This window comes from Castor canadensis, chromosome 4, assembly GCF_047511655.1.
Source record: "Castor canadensis chromosome 4, mCasCan1.hap1v2, whole genome shotgun sequence".
NCBI classification, from domain to species: domain Eukaryota; kingdom Metazoa; phylum Chordata; class Mammalia; order Rodentia; family Castoridae; genus Castor; species Castor canadensis.
Window position 1 is genome coordinate 40,296,869 of NC_133389.1, and position 23,961 is coordinate 40,320,829.

Below are 23,961 nucleotides of genomic sequence, written 5' to 3' on the forward strand. Positions count from 1 at the left end.
ATTTTCTTTCTAACAGGGCCTTGCAAAGGTATAAACACATCTTTCCACACACATATTATCAATGTTGGGTACCCTGGAGGGTATGACAGAAAATTTTTAAGTTTGTGTGTTCTACTAGAAGCAAAAAGACAGGGAATATTCTTTCAGACTGCTTTTTTCCTAAAAAATTCTCAATTTTCTCAATTCTCTAAAAATTTCTCAAATTTCCTCTGAAAACCTCTGGAAAATAGTATGTCTAATGATAACTAGTCTTCTGAAATGTTTCATGCATTCACATACGCATACATGCATAACAACACAACGGGCTGTGCAAGTTTAGATTCAAGATACCTCAGATTTATCTTAAAAACTCTCCCCTTAGTTTTGAAGGGTAACAAATGATGTTAGTATTTTTATTTCAGTGGAAGCATTTGGGGTTTTCTAAAGGTAACAAAAATACATACAAATGTTCCCTGAATTTTTGCTTAAAACTTGAAATGCATTTTCAAAAACTGCTTCTGCTTATTTTGGGTCACTCTATTCTCTTTGTCAAAGTTTTTTTTTTTTATTCTATTAAACATAATATAAACTAACTAAATAAATAAATCTGGATTCAGTCTCATGGAGTAAGAATATTACATAAATAAATGATGTGGAATACCTATCATCACCATGGTAAATTAGGAAAGCAATATTTAAATCATGACAAATTAGGACAGATCAAGACATTCTATTAATTCTCAAAAAACTGATAAACTCATGTGGCATTTGGGACTTGGGAAGAATGACTTGCAAGTTAGTTTCCTCCTTAGGAAACATTCAACTGTGAATAAAATTGTGCTTCGCTCTATAATTTATACAATCTACTAAGAAGGTCATCAAGGTAATTTACATGAAATGTACGAGTTCACGAGAGTGAATATGATCTGAGTATGATCATAGTACCTTATGTACATTATGAAAATGTCATGATGTAACCCATTAATTCCACACAATTAATATATGCAAATAAGGGTCTACTGATAATTTCATCAAGACAGAATTTCTTGAAGCATTCTGTTTCTCTTTCCTTTTCTAGGTTTCAAAAACTTTATGTCTGAAATATAAAATGTCTGCCACATGAAAATCAGTAAACACATAAAAAAGCGTTAGTGTCTCAGCAGGAAAATTGGCTGTTCATCAATCCAGGCTGGCATGAACACTGAATCATCTCACAGAGTCACCATGGAAGAAGTCAGACCCTTAGGTTAGATTCAATTTATCACATTGACTATGTTATCCTCTGATATCATAAAGTTATTCCAATTGTATTTCTTGCCAAGAGAGCTTGTAGAAAATTCTGCCAGTCACAGGGTATGTGCAAACACCTAGTCTGAAGAGAAAGCATTCTAGTAAGAGAAGAAGGGTTGATGGAGTGATGAAGACAGTGACTATGGTTTTAACTATGCATGACAGTTTAGTTTAGGAAATGGTTACAATTATGTATGAAGATAGGTTACTTCAAGTTTGTAAAAAACAAGTAGCATAGAAGTGGAACTCTAGAGGGAGGGTTACATGAAATAAAGAGTTATCTACAAAGAATGCTTAGTTCGTATTTCATGTAATTTCACACAACATGCCCAGGAGGTGTGAAAAGACCAGAGAAATGTTCAGGATGGTGTTAGACATTAATGTACAAATTTATCTATTTTTATGAGTGAAAATAGATGGGATTTAATTGTAGACAAAAATTAGCCCTGGAGAAAATTTTGATTTTTCAGAAGCAAGGTTAGAGGATTTGATAACTCAATTTTATTTCTATTCATTTTTTGATTACCAAGTCACAAATACTTAAAATTTAGTTTGATCCTTTTAAGTTAAATGAAATACCTGGGTGTTTAAATAAAGAATCTTTGGGTAGCAAAACTATTTAAAACACATTGAAAAAAGACATAGTAAATAAGCCTTTCATTGAATAAAAACTTAAGCCAATCAACCAAGTGACCTACCAGTCAATGAGCAAAAATAACTCATAAATGATACTCTATTGGGAATGACAAGGATTTGGAAGTACTTGGAGTGGGTGATGTGTCCGCTCCATAGGTAATACAAAGCTAATACAGGGTCAATAATACAAATGTTATGGTGATAAACCAGAAAATAGCAAATTAGATTGTGTTCAATACACTATGTGAATTATAAACCTTTTCTAACATTTGGTAGAGTGATACTATATATAATAGTGGGCACTATTTTTAATAGCCAAAGTGATTCAATTTGTGAGTAGTTACCATTTTAGAAGTTGTAATTATGAAAATACTTTTGAAGTCTTTAAACAATGTCTTTAATAGTGGAGGTAAAATAAATGAGCTCTTCAAACTTTGTGTCTCATTGTGGCTAATGAAGAAGATGGGCCATATTAAAGCAGCTCATTAAACAGAGAAAAGAACTAGTAACTCTCTCACATAAACTAAGCAAGGATTTCATCCAGATAATTAAGATTTTACACAGAAAGCATGATGCCAAAGAAGAAAGTAGATCCTGAGAAGTATGATGCTATGGACAGGGAAAGAGACAAAGGGCCCTTTAAGCCTGGCTTGCAGATCAGTCTTTGCAATAGTATTTGTAAAAAGGCTGTGATATCTTTCATGATTTTAGATAATATTGCTGTCCTGCCATGTTTAGCTCTTGTAGCTCTTCTCCTAGTGATGGTAATAGATTTTCATTGACCCAGCCATTCTTTCCTATAAATTTACAACAAAGCAATCTAGGCTTATTCAGAATACAGTTTACGACTGAACAAATGAATGAGATGAATTGGTCTATGAATTATGTTATTTGACCCCAATCCTACCTAGCTGCTAACCAGCACTGAGTACACATGTGCATGCAATACACACACACACACACACACACACACATACACACACACACTTCAAAAGACTAAGGAGGAGTGCCTTTGAGAATCCTTCTTTTCTTTTAAGTAATGGAAAAGTGAATCAAGAATACAGCTGGAAAAAAGATATAAGAACAGGGGATGCTACAGATGGTGGTGGTAACCAGAGGTACATACTCGTAAATCTGCATAAGTCTGTCAAAATACTTCAAAGATACACTCTAGTGCTTTTTGAAGATCAAAGGTGCAGGCTTATGAAGGGCTCTAGGTAAGTAATGACAGGAGTTTGTAGTGAGGTCTTTGCAGGAATTATTTCAATCCGTCCTCACTCTGCTTTAACTTTCTCAGATCTCTATGACTTCCAAGTCACAATACAAAAGACTGACAAGTTAGGTTAAACAAAACATCTGCAGGGTAGGCTTCCTTACTTTCTTAATGCTGCCCTAATACTGGCCAGCACTATTCTTGGTATTTGATTTTAAAATGGGAAGTTGGGGTGTGGTGGGGGCAGTGAGAGCAGAGCTCTAGGTCAAATTTCTTAATTCTTATTCCAATTATAGAAAAAACATGACCTTTAGCTTAAGCCTTCATCTAGCTTGGTGGATTTCTACCAAATTTAGTACACCGACATGGCTAGGGAAGCTGAAGTGGATCACCAGCAGCATTATCAAGTGAAAGAACATAAGCACTGGTAGCTACAAACTGATTCTGAAATTGCTAGGAATCAGACTGTTCTCCTTGGGAGGAAAAATGGGATGGGGTATGGCCCTGACCCAGTGAGACAGAAATGTCTTAAGGCTTATTAAGTCCTCTGTCTTTAACTACATTTAAGGTTCATCCATAGGTCATTGTCCTAATCTCACTAGTTAGTACTAAAGAGCATTTCAAGAGTCTCCGTAATTCAAGAATCTTAGAAATCACCATCTAAGGTCTTGCAAGTTGTACAAAATCAGACTTATTCAAACAAAACCCAGCTTGGTACTAGTTGCATAATACACTTCATGTGCACTGGTATGAAGCTATGAAATTAATTTACAAAAAAGCAATAAACAGAAGAAAGAGCTAAGACCTCTACTGTAGATTGGAAATTTTCAACAGAATCTCATTAAACCCCTCAAAGGTTTCTACCAGGATAGTCGACAAGAGGATTTTAGTGTTGGAGCAGAATGACTAGCGTCTCACTATGGGACTACTGCTATGATTAGTTGATTTAGGGATATGGAATACTGACCATGTACCATGGTCAAGCTGATTTATACACAGCTTTATGAACAAATGCTCCTCAGCTATGGGGCTGGATGCACTTCTCACCTCAGGTAACCTGAGGGATGCAAACAATGCGACCTCATTAAAACCTTCCATGGACGGAGCAAGGCCCACTCAGAGAGAAAAGGCATTCAGTGTATACAGCTTTATTGAACAGCACCCTTAAAACAAAAACCAGAGTCCAATCTCCATGATGATAGGAAGAAACAAGAGCTACAAACATGTCTGTGGTTCACAGGTAACATGCCAAAAGGACTGAAAATGGGAAGAAAGGGAAATGATCATATTTTGGATTAATGGGTACCATGCACCCTGGAGGAAGCAGAACAGCTCAAAGTATTAGAGGAATATTTAGGGTATTGGAAGTCATGTTATCCATCTAGACGCAGCCACCATAAGCACCGTCCGAGCTGAAATGATATAAAATGACCTTCAGTGAGGATAGGGTCTACCTCTGTGTGGCATTTGCAGAATGCAGAGCTTCCTAATAAAAGCACAACATCCCTCTAAACATCAAATCAGTGCTCCCGAGACAGAGGCCCAAAAATGTATCTCTTACAGACTTAATGATTTTCTTTTAGGAAAGAAGGTTGAATTTACTGGTGGCTCTGAGAAGGGATGATCACAGGAAGTTGCTGAGGGCCTACATCATATTATTTCACTGTGAATGTTCTACAGTACAACTGCCTCCTCATTCTCACTTGTTACAGACTTAATTTAGATATCAGAAACACTACGAACTGCCACATGCTCTTTATTCTACTGCTTGTAGTTAGGGGGAACAATAGGTTCCTATTGCTGGGCAAATACAGGAGCACAAGAAAAATAATTAGCAGTGTGCTGAGTCTCACTGTCTTCAAATTCCCTCTAGAATGTACCAGAAGAGTATAGTAAAACTAGCACCCTACAGACATCTTCAGGGAAACGGTAGACTAGGTGTGTTTTGTAAAATATGAGGATGTAGTTTTTGTGCTGAAGGGCATTTGAAATCTTATGTTCAATTACTCACTCTAGTTTTCCTTACCTTTGTTCCTGTTTTCCTGTGAGCCTTCACCATGTATTTATAAAATAATTTGCTGGTGCCTCTTTTGTGATGTTTGATCAAATGACTCAGAGCACCACATGAACTCTATGTTTCTAATGCTAACTCCTAGCTTCTGTCCTTGTTCACACATGATTGGATATTGTGCAACAAGATGAGATGCATATCCACTCTTTTTAAAAGTTCTTGTTATTATCCATGCAATTACTTGTTTGGAAACTGAATTTCTAAGTTTGGACTTCAGCCTCTAGCCTCAAGAATCCAAGGTTCACCAAGAAAAGAATTTTCTTATATGGAGCCTTAAATAATGAGATATTTTAAAACCTGAATAATAAGACACCACTGCATCTTGAATTTCTGATTTTCTGGCTGCAAAAGACCTCTCCAAGTGCTAGGAACTAACTTGTTCAGTGACAGAATGAGTGTGCCAGTAGTACAATTGAAACACCCCACATTTTTAATGTGGGGAGATTATAAATGCAGGTTTCCAGAAATAACATTAGCCTCAAAAGCCACCCAAGCTCTCTTTAAGTACATCCAAATGAGGAAAATTTAAAACATGTGATGTGTATTTACAAACTAGTTGCCAATAATAATCTTCTGCACTTGGCTTACTTTTCTGGCCATTAATCAAGGTTCATTCACAAACAGCCTTATTTTATTCCTTATTTCATACTTGAATTGGAACTTACCTCCTGGTTATAAAAGGACTTCCTGAGGAGGGAACAGAGTGGGAGAACAGCGCATCATTCATGCTAGTTACAGGTCTGGGAGGCCTAAAACAAGACAGTGTGTGTGGAAAGTTAAAGCAAAGAAAAGTCACAATTTAAAAAACTATCTATATTCCCTTGAAAGATGGGAAGATGAGAACTCTACTTTGCCCTGATCAACGTGAAAGTTTACATATTCTGATTAAATTACGTAAATGTTTTAAAATTACTTTTCCTTAAGAATATAGAGGCTCAGTGAAACACTGGGAGAAAGCTCTCTGGACAACATGAAAATGTACATCCATGAGCTTTGAACCTGTGTGTTTCCTTGAGTCTTGAATGGATTAGGATTTTGAAGAAGGCTTCAGCCTTATTTCTACTGTCATCTAAAGGGAGACACTGACAACATGGGTTTTAGAATCTACACCTCTTGGAAAGATAGGATTCTGAGTCTTCCCTAGAATGGAGGCCCTTTCTAATACACCTGGCCTGGAAGGACACTGGCTGCAACATCATATCTTGCCTCATTTAATTTTCATTCTAAGTGCGGATACACAGAGCAGCACATTTCTGCTATTTGGTTGATTCAGATGATAGGGTATATAGGGTAGGACATTCCATAAACTTCACTTTTTTCATATGAGTAAAAAAAAAATAGGATTCAATATTCCTCAGAATTGTCCCTGTACCTACAAACCAATTGCATTGGTCTGTCTTCCTTTTTTTTTCTTTTACTTATATGTGCATACAATGTTTGGGTCATTTCTTCCCCCTTCCCCCTGTCCCCTCCCTTACCCCCCACCCCCTCCCTGTCTTCCCTAGTCTTACCTTTATTTCAGCCTTACTTATCATGAATGTCTTAGTTCAGAGAAATCTACAGAGCCAAGATCGCTACCTCATCTCTAAGTACTTGTTAGTCTTAGGTTCCTTGTAAGATACTGAATGGCAAGATGAGATGCGATCTGGAGTTCAGAAGATGAAGGATGAGGCAGCGTGTCATTCTGAATCTATTTGTTTGACATTATGGAATTTTTCTGAGGATAAGACATGAAGGATCATGTTGGCTTAACTAAGACTCAAATTTGTGAATGTTTTTTAACTTAGAGAACCATAGTTTCAAATTTTATAATGAAGAGGTTTCAGGAAAAAGGTAGACTTGTTTATCCCAATGCATTTGTTGAAATGGACATGATGCTTTACAGATTAAAAATGTCAGCCCTATATGTAAAAATTCATTGAAACTTTTTGCTAGTAGCTGGTGGCTACACTGTGTTCTAAGATTTTGTAAGATGCATTTTTTTACTGGATGAGATCAAAACAGCAGATTTACTATTTCATCTACTCTAGATATGTTTACTGAAGTTCTAAAGCTAATCTTAGTGTTTTTCATTATTACTTCTTTGGGATGTAGCTTTGCTACTAGTGAGCAACATGAGGCTAGTTTAAAACTAATTGTGACTTGAACTGAATACTTTATAAGAAGGATGCAAATTTTATGCAAACACCCTCTGTAATTATGAAATTAGGTACACCAGATTTTAAGAGTGAATGGAATGAAATGTTTTCATTGTAGTTTTGCAAAAAGTTGAAAACAAAATAATTCCACATTTCTGCTTTTCTTTTACCTTTTTTTCCCCTAACATTTCCACCTTGTTCTATGTCTAGGAAATGAGAAGACAAGTAGATTTGAAATACTTTTTAACTAGCTTGGAAATTTCCTCACTGAACCTGGTCAGTGTAAAGTCCAAATTAAGGTTTCTTAGCAATGGCTTCATGTTTAAGGTTCACCATCAAAATGTTGGAACTTGGGCACAAAATGGCTAATCTTGGCATCAGATGGTAGCTTTTAGGGTCACTAAGTTCCTATTTCCTTCAGAACTAAATGGCAAGTTTCCTTATCTAGGAAATAGGTCACATTGGGGATGCTAAACATATCTGCTCTTGTGAACAACAACAAAAATAGCTCCACAAGACTGAGTAAGGCACAGGGGCCTAGTGGGAAGGTTTCTTTCTGGATGGTATCTTTGCAGAGAAAAATTTAAAAAATGGTATCTTTCTAATAAAAGAGTTTAGCTCAAGGCAGAATTAGTTTTAAAGTAACCTCACATTGTTCACTTGTTTTATGTCTCAAAGCCACTTTTAATTGTGATTATAAGTCTAAAAGTACACAGAGGACTATTGAACTACTTACCAAGTATCACTTTTGGCAGCAAAAAAATTGAACAGAACAGAAACTGTTGTTAATCATGGCAACATTTACACACAATACAGTAGCTAAGAACGAATGCCAAAATACCAAAATGTTACCACCTGCTCATTTCTATGTAAGGAATAATTCACCACTGGCAGTGCCTCTATAATATATATGCATAAAATTCCAAGGCTATAGTAAGGGAAAGGCAGTTTCTGTGTAACCTGCTTCACTTTCATATGCAAATGTGTGTACATGTCTGAGATAACAGTACCACAACAACAACTTATTTAAAAGTTCTATTGATTCAGACTTTTTTTTGTAGTATAGCTAAGGCTTCCTATAAAATGTTCACTTAGTTATGCAGCAAGATTGCCATTTTTTGCCCATTAAAAAGTTGAAACTGGAGTCTTAAATAGTGAAAATATTTTTTAATTTATTTGTTAGTATTAATCAAGCATAAGCCATGTATTTTTGTCTCAGTTTATGCCTATATACCTCAGAATGACTTTTTACTGCTAAAGATTGGATATACACATTAGAGAGCTAGTATCAGCTTTTAATACAATCACAAACACAAGATGTACACATTTAAGCTGTATAATGTTCAGTATTACATTCCAAATACATTCATAACACTAAATATATTTTTCATCACGGCATAAGGACATGCAATTATCCTTCACCAACCATTTGCATCATGTGATCTTTTTTCCTAAGCAGTATCTTTGAAGAAACTCACATTAATTTACAAAATTAGCACACTTTTTCACACTAACAAATAAAAAATGATTTGTTTTGAGCCTATGCTGTAATTCTCAATGCCCCACCCCCTAGGTCAGAATATGCAGATCAATATTGTGAGTGCTCATAGCCTCATTCACTGCCCCCTTTTCACCCTCGTCTGTGAGCTCATCTATGTGTGTGAGTGATACAGACTGGGTGGGATATTTTTGCAAATCTACATGATCATGTGCCCAAAGAATAATGAAGATGTGGTTTGTATCACAATTAAAAATTTATTAATAAATTATCTGGAAAAGGATAGGGAATATACTTTCAGGATGGCCTTCACTGAAGACTGAAAAAATGAAGTTTCATACTATACATCTATTTGAAGTATGGTAATATTCCTTCTGCTGAAGATCTGATGCATTAAGCCATACTTGGGAGTGAAAAATTAAGGGAATTTAGTGGGGGGGTGGTGGGAGTATTGGTGTGTTTTATTTCTTAATGTGTTCATTCACTTATTCCTATTGTACAGCACTCTATAAATGTGGCAGAATGACCTGTGATAAAAAGGACATGTTATGAAATGTCATATACTTTTATATAATGTATCAAAATTATATCTATATACATTCAGAAGAAGTGTGAATACTCACTAATTCCAAATACATGCTCATGATAGCAGACAAGGAGGATATCCTTTGTAAAAGATCAAAGCATATGCCACTTAAGTGGCACTTGTATGCTTACAATAATTTAAAATAAGAAGAATAGTTTAATACTAGCTTTTAAAATATCCTCAACCTCCAGCAATGACATGCATATCTCTTCATTATGGAAGCATTTAACTAAAAAAAAATAATATGGGGAAATATTCTGTAGCTAAAAATAGAAAATAAATTGTTCAAATATAGACTGGATATTCTGCACCCAGAATTTCTTGTATGTTATTCTAACAATTAAATATCTCACACAATTTGCATTTTAAGATTAATACATTCACTGTCAAAAAATATTTTACCAGAGAGCATATGTTAGTTTTTCGATTCAAAAACTCTTTTGAGAATCTGATTAAATATACATAAAAGTTACATTTTGTATAGAATTTCGAGGGAATCCTGAAATTTCTCCACAGAGCCCAAAGAACTTACTGTGGAATCTAAGGGGGGGTAGCTCACTAGTAGAGCATGCACTTAGCATGTACAAAACCCTGAGTTCATCTCCGGCAATCCCCGCTCCCCACCAAAGAACCTATTGTGTAGATGCTGCCCTCAATTAATTCAGCGTGAATCATATTGCCCCTATAAATTAAAATTAAAAAAATTTAATCAGTCAATTAAATAATACACACACACACACACACACACACACACACACATCAATCCTGAGCACCAGCTGTGTACAACTGCCTGGGCTAGCTGAGTGTGATGTGACTTGCTACTTCACAGTGCCTCCCTTCCTAATTCTTTCTGGAAGTGGACAGCATCCTTCTGGTTTACAACAATCTGAAGGCTAGGCCACTACACCCATCCTCTAGCTTCATCATGCCCAGCAGCACGGACTAAAGGCTGCTTTTGGGTACAAGTCCTAGTGGGCTCACAGACTAGAGGCTCATTCTTAACTTGTGTTCCTTCACTAACAAGCTGGTTATTGTCTCTAATTGGCTATGCAAAGGAAAATGGGGACCTTGATAAAAACCCCTCTTCTGAAGCATTTTCTGTGAGCAATTGGCCCTTCAGGATATTCCCCAGATTTAGCAGGTTAGCTTTAGGAGCATAATTTCAAAAAAAAATTCCAAAAAAGCTAGCTACACTCTACGGAATTGGTTTTAGATCAGTTTCCTGCATGCTCAGCTCAGACAATATATTGGTTGGGACAGAAGCCTCCATTCTGTGTGCACTGCTGGGGTCAGTGATCCCTCCAAGCACACTGAGGAGCAAACAGCACAGAGTCTTGCAGTATTTAAGCAAAACTCATAGACATGATGCAGCACAGATGACTTGATGGAATTTTCCTAGGCCCAGCAGAGGAAAGAGTTATCTTTTTCATAAAGGTCTCATAGCCACCACAGTGCCTCTTACAGAGTTCTGGCCTGCACAAAGCAAGAACTTTGCATCAGTGAATTCCTGACATTGGGATCTCCATGAGATGCACACATCTCAAACATTGGCCTTTTGGTCCCACTGGATTGTGGGAAACAAAAGGTGGTTGTTAAGAAGGAGGAAACACCCATTCCAGAAGCCTCCAGAGCATCTCTGGCTGTGTAATTCCTAACTATGCATAGAAGAAAGTAAAAAGCTTCTTCCTTCTTTTGAGCCCAAGTTAAGACCAAAGGAGAAGGCCTTTCTTTTCTCTGTATCCCTTGCTATCTTGGCCATGTCTGAGACAGGCTCCAGGACTCAAGATGTGTGGGAGTGGAAGGGTGATGGCTGCTCCATTAGCTGGCCCAACCCCTCTGTCCACCAAACTCACACATACTTGGGAGAATTTCTCTCTTTTTGGATGTTCTGATGAATTTTTTCACCCCTTTCCTTCAACCATCCTGTGCACAGGCTTTTTTTAAAGTTATGTGTCATGGAATAAAAAACAGAAAGCAACGTGTAGGTTTGCTAGCGTCTTTCAGATGACTGCCTTTGATAAGAAACAAGATAGAAGGCTTTTAGATTTTGAACTCAAAACACATATGATGATAGGCTATAATATGCTTTAGTTTTAAAAACAATTTCAATTCCACTGATTGGTAACTTCCAATTGTGCAAATTCCAGTAACATTCATATTTTAAAACTAGGCTTTTGAAAAATTTCTATTTCTAGGTGAATTATGTTAGCATTTTACTTGTACAGCCAGGGAGCAATACTGTACAGCTCAATAAAAAAAACCCAATAATGCATTACTTGAACTTTAAAAAAAACCTTAAATTTAAAATGTGCTCCTTGACAAGTGATACAAAATTGCATCGTATGACTTACTGCAGACACAGGTCAGTGAGGAAGATGTGTCTTGATTGGGGTCAGAGATACTCACACGATGTGAGCCAAGTTGAGTGGCTTCTCAGGCTGATCGGGGAACATGGGGTGCAAAGGCTCGCGGCTGGAAGCACAGCTCAGGGACTTGCTTAGCGCATTCGTTAGCTTCTTTGCAGGTGATTTCTGCAAAGAAGAGAGGGCGAGTGGTAACCACTAATCTGGATGCAACATTTTAGTAGATGATTTACTTTTTGTAAAAACTGTTTGTTCACTCATTCATCCAAGAATTCATCTCTGAGCACATACTCCAAGTCAGAAAGTTTGCTTGAGGCTGGGACTAGAGTGCTGGATCAAGTCACCAGGGTACCCACATCCCACTGCTTAATGCTAGCAAACATCATGACACACGGAAGCCATCACTGTGTGTGAGGAACCTGAGCTGGGACTTCATGGCCACTAGACTCCTTCTGACAAAAATTCAGGGGACTGAGTCCCAGTGCCCTGGGTTGGTCATTACAGATGGAGGAAATAGCAACTGGTAAGGGAGGGAAAGAGGAGACCTTCTTCTGGAGGGAAAGCAGGAGACATGTCACCAAAGTCCTTATGTGACATGACAAGGATTGCATGTTCATCCATGGGACAAGGGAGACATAAGAGTTTTAAATCACAGGGGTGACAGGATGAGACCTGGTTTCAGAAGGGCTGCTACCACTTCAGAACAGAAGACAGCTTGGGGGGAGGTGGGGGATGCTTGGAAGGAAGGAGATGAGCAGAAGGTTTTTCAGGAATCCAAGAAGGCAGGCACAGGGTGCTTCTGGTGTAGCCCAACACACCCGGTTAGAGGGAAAGTGGACCTCTGAGCTGCATCTTTTCATTTAAGATTCATCTTCTTTGCAGCACACCATGTTACCCATTTTTTCTTTGGCTGGTGGTCTGGTTATCTTAATATGACACCATCAAAATTGTAAAAATATAATAAACCTCTATAATATAGAATACTATATCTGCATAATAAATCTTTAATCAAATTTTCTTTTGCCATGAGCAAACATTTATAATTTTGTCATTTTCTTTTACAACTGGAATTTATAATTGGCAATATAATGAAGTGAATTTATAACTCATTATTTAAAAGCTAAGTAAAAAGAGCATAGTTTAAGAACTCCCTTTTTAACTTCTGTTAGGAGGTATAAAATTCTACTTTTTTGATGGTATTGGGATTTAAATTTAGGACCTCATGCTTGCTAGGCAGGCACTCTACCATTTGATCCATGCCCCCAGCCCTTTTTTGCTTTAGTTATTTTTGAATAGGGTCTCACATCTTTGCCCAGGCTGGCCTGGACCATGATCCTCATATTTACACCTCCCTTGCAACTGGGATCACAGGAGTGTGTCACTGTGCCCAGCTTTATTGGTTGAGAGGGGTTCTCCTAACTTTTTCCCTAGGCTGGTTTGGAATTATGATCCTCCTGATCTCTTCCTCCCAAGTAGCAGGATTATAGATGTGAACCACCTGTAATGCACTGCACCTGACCTAATTGTTAGGCCATTTAAATCAGCAGCAGGAATAGTGTTTTACTTGTAAACCATTGGGCTACTGTGTCCTCTTGCAGAGTCTGACCCAACTTGCAAAGACAGTGTCCTGCCATCTGATTTTAGAGTCCCATGATCCCTAAAAAAGAGGCTTCTTATGTGGTTTCAGCATTTAAACAAAACAAGTGAAAGTGATTAGTATTCAAACATCAACCCTGCAAGATCTGAGATAGAAGTTTGAAGATTGGTAGTAGGTTGACAATAAAAAACAGGAAGTGTTTGCTCCTATTTTCGATATCAAAGTCATAGTTCACAATAGGAATTCATGTATCTGTCCTCAGTATATGATATAACCAACACCAAGGTGTGATGTTTGAATTGACATGAAGCTGTCAGTACACCAGACCTGAGTGAAGAATTGTTACTCGAGGTGATCTTGAATATATCAGTGCCCAATAATAATTCCTAAAAAGAGCATTTGATTTAAGATGCATATTTTGAACAACTTCTCCTCCTCCTCTTTCTTCTTTTCTTGGGACAGGTTCTCACTACGTAGCCCAAATTCTCAATCTTACTGCCTCTGCCTCTGGAGCGCTGGAATTACAGGTGTGTGCCACCATGCCCAGCTTTTCATTATTTATTTATTTTTGTGGTACTGGGGCTTGAACTCAGAGCCTTTACCTTGAGCCATTCCATCAGCCCTATTTTTTGTGAAGAGTTTTTCGAGATAGGGTCTTGCGAACTATTTGCCTGGGCTGGCTTCGAGCTGTGATTCCCCCTGATCTCTGCCTCCTGAGTAGCTAGGATTATGGGAATGAGCCACCAGCGCCGGGCTTCATTATTATTATTATTTTTTAAAGAACAGTGATTTACTCATTAAGTAAAAGCTACAGTTTACTTTAAATATAGAAAAGCTCATAAAACTTTGTTTTTTCTTGTGATAGAACCATTTCAAGAGGGGCGCAGGGCTCATGGTTCATCTAACAAAAACCAAACCACATTTAGGGCAATACTCGAATAGATGCACGAGAACAGAATGACTAGAACTGATATTTGAGTTTAATTGGGATAAGAGGTCAGAAAACGGCAAGCCATTCAAGCAGCAAACACACCAAGAGTACCATTCCTCCCATTGACTCAGCTCGACACGCTCCTGAGAATACATGTGTCACAGACACCCACATGTCACCTTTGCCAAGTTGGTCATTCACACTATTCACAAAAAAGATGATTTGCTAATGTAAACACAATCTCTCCTCTCAGCAAATAAGTAAAGTGGAACAGCATTATTGGGTCCACCCTCTCATACTTCTTTCCTTTGTACTCCAGTCATGCACTTCAAATAGTTCAAGCATCTACAATAAATGAAATAAACAACGTTTTTCAGCAATTTCCACAAAACAAAACAAAATAAAACTCGGAAAAACCCTTCACTTACCGTGAAAATAAGATTAAGTTGCAGAAGGTGCTTACCGATCAGTTAGTTGTTTATGTCAGTACTGACTTGTCTACAGTCCACATATAGTCTATATTTTAAGCTCCAGCAAGCTATGCTAGGTTCAGATAGAAGAAGTAAGAGGTCCAAGTATGATGAGGGAAGGGAGAAGGAATGCTAGGCTTTGCAGTAGAAGTTAAGTTTGTCTCTTAATTCTGTCACCATCCTTGATATTCCCTTTCATTCTGGGCAACATTCACACAGCCAACTTTAAGTATTGCTGGGGCCTCACGTACCCATGATGTGTACTCTTTCATCTGGTGCTGGTTGCTATGGGAACCTCCAGCATGCCCCCTCCAGAAGCAGTCCTGACAGAGCTGGTAGTTGTGACACTGTTGGCATCGGTAGCGAAATCCCATCATACTCTCACTGTGACAGTAGGAACACTCAACTGGATGGAAGACTAAGGAAGAAGAAAATGAGGAAAAAATAGGGAAACAAAGTATGAACCAAAATAAGGAAAAATACAGCTTAAAAAGAGCTATATTTTTTTCTGCTGTGTGTCATGTTTTCAGACCATAGTCAACTCTGGCTCACAAAAGCATTTAGCTTATTCCTGGAATCTCACTAGCCTTTGCAAACATGTGTGTGGGAGTGGAAAAAATGAAAGGGGGTGGAGAATTGGAGTCCTTTTAACAGCATGCAACTCTGTAATGCCATTTGCTCTTTCTTCTCCCATCTCTTACACTGCAAGAATATAAATTACCCAAGCTGCCTTGCCTTTGCCCCCATCTGTTTTGTCTCCTGGAGACCAGCACAGCTCCCAGAAGACTCAGAAGCACAATGGATGGATACAGTTGAGAGTCCAGTAGAGAGAGCAAATATTAATGAAATGGAAAACAAGAGGGAGAAAAAAGGGGAAATGAGGGTGGGAGCACAGAAACTAGATGAGAGAATTTAATTACTTTTTAAAGAATGGAGTGGCTATGGGGTTAATGAATGACACTGCCTTTATATAACAGCTATTTTTTCTTTTCTTAGGCAGATATGTAAATCCTCTGAGCACAGTTCTAATTCAGATGGTTTAGGAGACACAACTTTCTTCGTCAGGAAATTAGAATTACAAAGCAGACAAGGTAAAATATTTAAGATGGGAAACTAACAAAATGATCAAATCCAAGTGACTTTCTACATATTATGAGCTGAAAATGGTAAAATCACAACAACAACAAGAACAATTCTTGCCTTTGGTAAAGTTATGCTCTGGCTTGTCAGCCACGAAAAGCAATGCAAACAGGAATAAATGAAGAGAAAAACCAAAGAACACAACCGGTTCTGGGTGCTGCCTCCCACACAAGTGTGGCTCCCTTTCTGGGTTTTTGGGAAAGACAGGGATGGGACTGCATCCAGGTAACTGCTCTGGGGCAAGAACCTAAGAAACTGATCTCCTGCACCAGGAAACACTGAGACAGCAGGAGTGGAATTACAGCATTAGGGCTGGAAAGTGACTAGTCCTGAGATGGTTCACAGTAACTGAAAACCAGCCTGCATCATAGTATGGAACTGGATAGTTTTTTGCTTTTGCATACAGATAAGAAGCATATTAAAAAATCTGTGATTGTTAGTAATTGTGATAAAACTAGTAAGCTCATCTTGTCCATTAGCAAAACATGGTAAATTTCATAATTTTTAGCCATGAGAAGTAATAAAGCCAGGTGCTAAAATTTCTGAATGAGAATTTAAAATGAAGCCAATTTTGACCCTAGTGCATATTAAAGAAATATTTACATGTTAAGATTCTAATAAGAGACATGTGATAAATCACTTTTTATTCAAGTCAGAGAAATTTTAGAGTTAAACAATAAATGTGAACACCTAAAGATTAGAGGCAGGCACTGAAATGCTTAGTATTTAAATTTAACTTTTTGCTTTAAATTGTATTTCATATTTAAATCTGGATATGCCAATAGTAAACACTTGTATCATAGAAGTGGTTGTTTTTGTTTTTAAAGAAAGATGTTACAAAAGTTACTTAGTCTTATCTTTAATATAAATAAAGCTATTTTTTTCACTTAAAAATTACTTTTATTGATAGCTATATTTGTTTACAGTCTTTTTTTTTTACATTTCTATTAGCATATATTAGTCATGAGGGGAGTTTCATTGTGACATTTGCATATGTGCTTACAATGATCTTAATTAGATTCACCCATTGCATCATTCTCCCTCATCGCCCTTCCTCCTTCTTAGAACAATTTCAGCAGGTTTCACTGTTCTCTTTTCATACAATATATAAAGCTCATCAGTCACACTTATCCTCTTTCACACTCTCCATTTCCCCTCCCTCTCCTACTGGTACCTACCTCCAGATAGAAGCTGTGTTACTTTCCTGTCCTTCATTTTTAAAAGTGTATATCAATTGCTAAATGGAGTTTTTCCATTTCACACATGTAGATATTGTACTTTAATTAGATTATTCCCCTCTATTACTTACTCTTTCTCCTGAAAGCTTAAAATTGGAGCATAGGACTCAAGACTAGCAATGTGCTATCATTTGATTTTTTTTCCATGTCTCCTAGCCCTTGCTGACTTCCCTGAAGAAATAATCAGTCTCATCCACATCAATATTAGAAACTGAAATCTAAAATAAGTACTAGAAAATGTCACATTCTTTATTGAGGTCCTGATATTGTATTTACTTGACTTGTAACTGTGAAGTACACAATGAGATTTGGTAAGTTTTTAGCATTGACAGTCCCAAATTTTGGAGCTGTCCTTGAAAGCTTTATTGATCAGGCAGAAAGTTTGATTCTATCCTAAGCAAAAGTAAGAATCCCTCCAGAGACTTCCCTAAAGCACTGACATGGTATTAATAACTGTAGACTCCATAGCCTAATTTCAATAATTTAAAGACTGCTTTGCTCAGTAGAAACCACTCACCATTTTCTACATTTGCCAGTCGATGCAGGAGAGGCAACCAGACCAGACACTGTGGAGGAGGATCTGACATGAGTGTGTCCAAGAAACCATTTAACATGACTTTCTTCTGTAAAAAAAAAAAAAAAAAAAAAAAAATCACAAAAATTAAGGACAGAGAATAATCTTAATTTATCTGATATATAAATATCACTTGAGATGGAATAAATAAGGTATTCAATTGACTTCTCAGATAGGAAGAAACAAAACTTGCCAAATGTTATTAAACTAGTTCAGAATTGAAATCATTGATTGTTTTTTTGTAAACATACGGGAGACTGGGTTATCTCCACCAAAGGCGAGTCAATAATATTTGCCAACAGAAAATCAATTCTGAGAGTGTCACTTTCACAAATGAGGGACAGTGTGGAGATGCCAAGGAAGAAGAAGAATGAAATTCTCCGTGTAATCTTACCCAATGGTGTATCATGGCACACTTTCTAATCCCCCATTAATCTCCCTTCCGGATTTGTGAAACTTTCAGGTTTTCTCAACTTGTTGAAGTGCCAAATGTTACTAATGTGAATGGCTCTCGTCTGTAAAATCAGAAGGGGATTCTTCTAGGAGAGAATGTCTTAAAGTTTTAAAAACTTGTTTCCTTTCTTTACCTTTCCTCTCACTTCAGTCTACTTCTGTCTCCTCCTTCTCGTACTCTCTGATATAGAAGAGGGATATGTTATAAATTTTTTTCAAAAATGTAAAAAATAGGTAAGCTATATTAATATATATTATGGTATCAATAGCAAAAATTACAGTTCATGTGCAGATATCACTATTTTATGTGAAATTTTGACCTAGAATATTTTTAAATAATAAATCAGTCCTAAGGAAGTATACTGTCTTTTTAACATTAGTCCTTGCAATTCACTAAACAACTTTTTAGGACCGCTTGGTTTTTATTATTAGCAGAAATTTACAATTTTAGTCTTCCCTCATAATAACAAATCACATAAGTCTGCTATATGGTTGATACCAATGTTGCTATTAAAATATATATTATGGAAAGTATAAGAAATGCTATTTTTTAAAGCTCCCAGAATTTATATGTCTAAAAGAACTAGCACTTGTGGTGGCTTGACTGTTTCCAATTAAGCATTCCAAATACTTTCAGAATTTCAACCTTTAAATTGCTGTTATAAAAAAATAAGACAAAAATAAACTGATCTTATTTTTATTTGTGTTACTTCTTTTGTATTTCAAATGATCTTATCCATATTGATCACCATATTGGTTAAACATCACTCCTAGATGTTTCCAAAAATATTATTACTATGTTTTGAGACAGGGTCTCTCTATGTAGCCAAAACTGGCCCTGAAACTTGTGAACCTCCTACCTCAGCTTCCAAAGCACCAGGATTATAGACATGTATCACCATGACAGGTTTGTTACTGTTACTTTGAAATGCATGCATTTCTCATAATTAAGGGTATACACATGAAGATGTAATGGGACAATCTATAGGATATTTGAAAAGGAATCTTAGTATGATAATATCACATATAATTATTTTTGAATATATAGGTTCTATCAAGTTAAAAAAAAAAAGCCAGGCACAGAATGACAAATACTGAGTTTCCCACTGTTGAGGAACCTAAAAAAAAAAAGTGATTTTAGAAATAAAAGAGAGTAGAATAGTGGTTCTTAGAGGCTGGGAATTATAGTGAGGAGGAGGAATAGAGAAAGGTTGGATAATGGTATAAAATTTATTTATTTACTGGCAGTATTGGGATTTGAACTCAGGGCCTCACACTTCCTAGGTAGGCACTTTATCACTGAACCAGTCTGTCAGCCCTTTATGGTGTTGGTTATTTGAACCGTGATCCTCCTGGTCTCTTTCTCCTTGGCAGCTAGGATTATAGACATGAGCTACTGGTGCCCAGCAATGTTATCAAATTCAGATAGAAGGAATGCGAACTCCAGTGGGAAACTACTGAGAAAGTAGAATGCTGCAGCTCACAGCAGGGGTTAGGAAGAATGCAAGGAGCATCTAAGCATGCCTGCTTGTGAGGCAGGCGGGGTGAGGGGAGTAACGGGACTGTCAGAAAGGACCCCTGGGTGTGATGACACAGGAGCAGAGTTAGAGCTTGGTGCAGCAAGCCATGTGTTTTTTGCTAGTTGTATGGATATATTTATGAGTTAACGTAAATCCATGCCTCCTAGGGATGCCTGATCAATTTGAATTCCCAGATCATAGAGTAAGCAGACTGAGGATGGTTACTCGCTGGGCAGTCAGTGTGGTTTTCCAATGGATGCTATCAACTGATTTATTTTTTTTTTAATTCATTCATTTTGTATTTTAATTGTACTGATTTCTTTAGAGAGCATAACTGGCTAGTGTGAGTTTTTAGAAAATGATTAACAAATCTTCAATGTATGAATTTTGTTTCCAGAACTGAGGTTGACTCAGGGCCTTAAAAATGTTTTTCCACTTGAGCCACACACCAAGCCCTTTTTACTTAGTTTGTTTTTCAGATAAGGTCATGAATTTTTCCCAGGTTGGCCTCAGACCATGATCCTCCTACCTTCATCTCCTGAGAAGCTGGAATTACAGTGTGTGCCACCACATCTGGTTTGTTTCTTCAGTAGGGTCTTTCTAACTTTCATCCTGGGGTGGTCTCAAACCACCATTCTCCTATTTCTGCCCCCAGAGTAGCTGAATTAAAGATGTGTATCACCACTCCTGCCTAATATCCTAGTTTATAAATTACCACTCTGCTGTGGTAGGAAATAGGCATGTAGTGTTTCTATAAGACCAGAAAAGTATGAACTGGAGAGACCCTCAAACTAATCAACTTCCCTTGTACCACATCTAGTTAAAATGCATCAGGTGTAACCTTACAAACATTATGCCATGGAAGATTTAGCCAGCTGTGTTTGCCACACTTTGGACTGCTCAGATCGACATGTGACATGTGAGGTGACTTCTTATCTCCTTTGCTGAGCATTGGTAAAGCTTGGTGCTGGGTCAGACGTGTTTCGTATGCAGACTGACGATTCAGCCTTTTGGGAAGTACAATGATAATAATGATGATACTAGGGATGTTGCTTATTGTAAGGATTAAATATGACAAGAGAAGTGACTAGCATGGTGCCTACTTTATGTCCCATGACCATCAGCTATTATTATTATTATGCAGGTGTGTTAGATTAGTTACTGGCTCAGAGGCCATTTGTTAGAGGCCAGAAAATTCAACCCTGGGGAAGTGTCATCAAGAAGACATGTCTGGGCACCTGAGACTGAAAAATGACACACAGGAGAGCAACAACTATTTTGAGAAAGAAGTCCTTAAAATTCTTACCTGTTGGGAGAAACAGGATCTAGCTGACTGTTCTGTGTAACCAAATGAAGGGCCTTCAAAAACGGCTGTGGGTAGTTTGAGAACTTCCCGAAGGAATTGGTCATACCGCCCATAAACCATCACTCCACTGGAATCAGAAATCATTGAGAAAATATCTGAAGGAAGGGAAAGGATGGAAATATTTATTTATACATGAACATTCTATAGTTTTAGTTCACCAAAGAAAACAATGCGGCAGAATAAATATTATTTTTGTGGAAGAATCATGTATCAACACTAAGGTTTTTTTTTGTTTTGTTTTTATTGGCAGTATAGGAGCTAGAGCTTAGGCTTTCTTGTTATTTTATCATTTTTGTATTTCCTTCCATGTGTGTACATTATTTGGGCCACCTCCTCCCCCCCTCGACTGCCCTCCTGTCTCCGATGTTGTAGAAGAAAAAAACATAAAAGATAATAAGAAAAACATGGCGTTTTTACTAGCTTGAGATGAAGATAGCTATAAAGGGAGATTCCTTGTGTTGTTTCCATGCACAAGTGTATTACAATCCAAATTGGTTCATCTCTGCCAGACCTCTTCATTACTTCCTAGTTCCCTTCTCATAGTGGTCTCTGCCAGTTTAAGATTACTATATCTGTTCCTCTACGGTGAGCATATCAACCACATTCAAGTTTTTGGTTTCCTTCCCTTTCCCTATTCCTCCCGTGATCAGTCTCCCCTTAATGTGACCTGTGTCCAATAATATTACTGCATTTTATCAACACTAATTTTTATGTTGAAATATTCCCAGCACAATGTTTTATCTGATGAATTTTTTGTAGCTGATTCCAGAACATAACTTTAACTGGTAATTTGGGTAAAATTAACATATTTATATAAGACAGAGACCATCATGTTTTTGTTCTGTGGTCAATTATCAACTCATATATAACTCAACAGGAGTAATTTTTGTATGTGTGAGAAATTTACTGACTTCATTTGAAACACACAATGAGAATTTTACTACAAAGTTGATGCGTATGTGGGTGCATCTGTTTATCTGGTTAGTAATTTATCCACATATATTATTACCCAAACTATTGGGTTTTGGTTTAAGATATTTGAAAAATGAAAGATTCAATAGGGATAAATATGTAAGAAAAACATTTGATTAACTTCCCACAGAAGCAGAAAACTTTATATAAATCGAAGTGCTGGAGTGGAAGGCATTTGATTTATGGGGAAGGATCTGTTGACTTGTGTACTGAGGAGGATGCCTGGCCTTGCGGATGATCAGTGAGATAAAGTCAGACCTTGGATTATTCTCCAAAGTGCCTCTGGCTTCACTGAACCTCTAATCTTCAGTTTCTGCCACCACGTGCACTTCATGAATATTAATACCATAATTTCCCAAGGTATTTTATAATCCTCTTTGGAAATCACTATCTGAGTGAAAGGATTTGCTATTAGTTCATCTCCATGTTAACCAAATTGTCACTAGACCAGCACAGCTGCTAGGATAAACTGTAATAAGTTCAATGTACTACCTCTATTCATTTTGGGGTTAATTTTTAAGGTCAAAATGTAATCTGAGAAGATTGCTTTTGTACTGCAATCAAATGTTAAGCATATTATAAGCTTTTATTGGATGATGTTTTGAGGATGTGAATTGATTCTCATTTTCATTAAACATTCCAGTTATAAAGGATTTCTACTATGTTTCAAATACTTTGTTAATTAGGAGACTACAAAATTCTTTCTGGAGTCAATATCCAAAATATATAAGCAGCTCACGCTGGAAGCATGGTTCAAGTTAGCAGGCATACCTCACAAGTTATAAACCTTGAGTTCAAACCCCTGTACTGCCAAAATAAGTAAGGAATTCAAACAACTCAATAGCAAGAAGACAAATAACCAGTTTAAAAATTGGGCAAAAGACCCAAATAGATCTTTCCCCAAAGAAGGAATGCAAACAGATAATAGGTACATAAAAATGTTCAATGATCAGGGAAATGCAAATGAAACCCACAACTAGATATTATTTCATGCCAGTAAGAATGGTTACATGAAAAGACAAAAGATAACAAGTGTGGGAAAAGATCTGGAAAAAAAGGAGGCCTTATTCACTGTTGGTAGAAAAATAAACTATAGCCACTATGGAAAACAGTATGGTGGTAACTCAAAAAAATTGAGGATAGAACTGCCATATGATGATCAGGTATATATCCAAAGGAAATGAAATCAGTTGTTGAAGACATACTAGCATGTTGAAGAGGTTTTAGCACTTCCATGTTTATTGCAGCATCATTCACAGTACACAAGCAAGGGAGTCCACCTAAGTGTCCATCAACAAATGAAGGGATAAAGAAAATGTGGCATATACATACAGTGGAGTATTATATTAAAAAGGCAATCCTGTCATTTGTACAAGTTGGATGAACCAGGAGGGCATTATGTTAAGTGAAATAAGCCAAGTACAGAAAGACAAATATCACATGACCTCAGTCACATGTGGAACCCAGAAATGTTGTTCTCAAAGGAGTAGAGTGTAGAATGGTGATGACCAGAGGCTGGGATGGTTAGAGGAGAGGGAAGGTGGGTGGGGGAGATGTTGGTGAAAGGATGCACAATTAGTTAGATGAGGGAAATAAGTTCAAGAGATTTACTGCACAGCATGGCTGGACTATCATTATTGACAATATAATGCATTTTTGAAAATGCAAAGACAATATGTATTAAGTGTTCTCACCATAAAATAACTGTGAAATAGTAAATATGTTAATTAGCTAGATTTAGCCATTTCACAATGTATTTATATATACATCAATTACATTGTACACAATAAGTATATACAATTTTTGCATATTTAAAAAAAATCTATCTGAACTAAAAAAAGTTGTTCGCATCCACTTTTGCAATGTTGTTTCCTTACTGAATTTTATCTTCTGTTCTATTAAAAGTAGTCAATAAATACATAAATA

General features: G+C 37.0%; 1 protein-coding gene across 29 annotated transcripts in view; it reads right to left on the reverse strand.

Moving 5' to 3' along the window:
- Dtna (dystrobrevin alpha) overlaps positions 1–23,961 on the reverse strand; it is a 345,657-nt gene that overhangs the window by 54,043 nt on the left and 267,653 nt on the right. For 25 of the 29 annotated variants that reach the window (XM_074070021.1, XM_074070014.1, XM_074070023.1 and 22 more), the window contains 5 exons: positions 21,004–21,158; positions 17,668–17,773; positions 15,024–15,190; positions 11,818–11,942; positions 5,855–5,938 (listed from right to left, as the gene is read on the reverse strand). In XM_074070021.1, the coding sequence (XP_073926122.1) occupies positions 5,855–5,938; positions 11,818–11,942; positions 15,024–15,190; positions 17,668–17,773; positions 21,004–21,158 (637 nt within the window). Of the gene's footprint in view, positions 1–4,085; positions 4,176–4,250; positions 4,531–5,854; positions 5,939–6,686; positions 10,094–11,817; positions 11,943–15,023; positions 15,191–17,667; positions 17,774–21,003; positions 21,159–23,961 lie in introns of those variants that run through there. The other 4 variants (XM_074070040.1, XM_074070039.1, XM_020177509.2 and 1 more) reach the window with 4 other exon arrangements.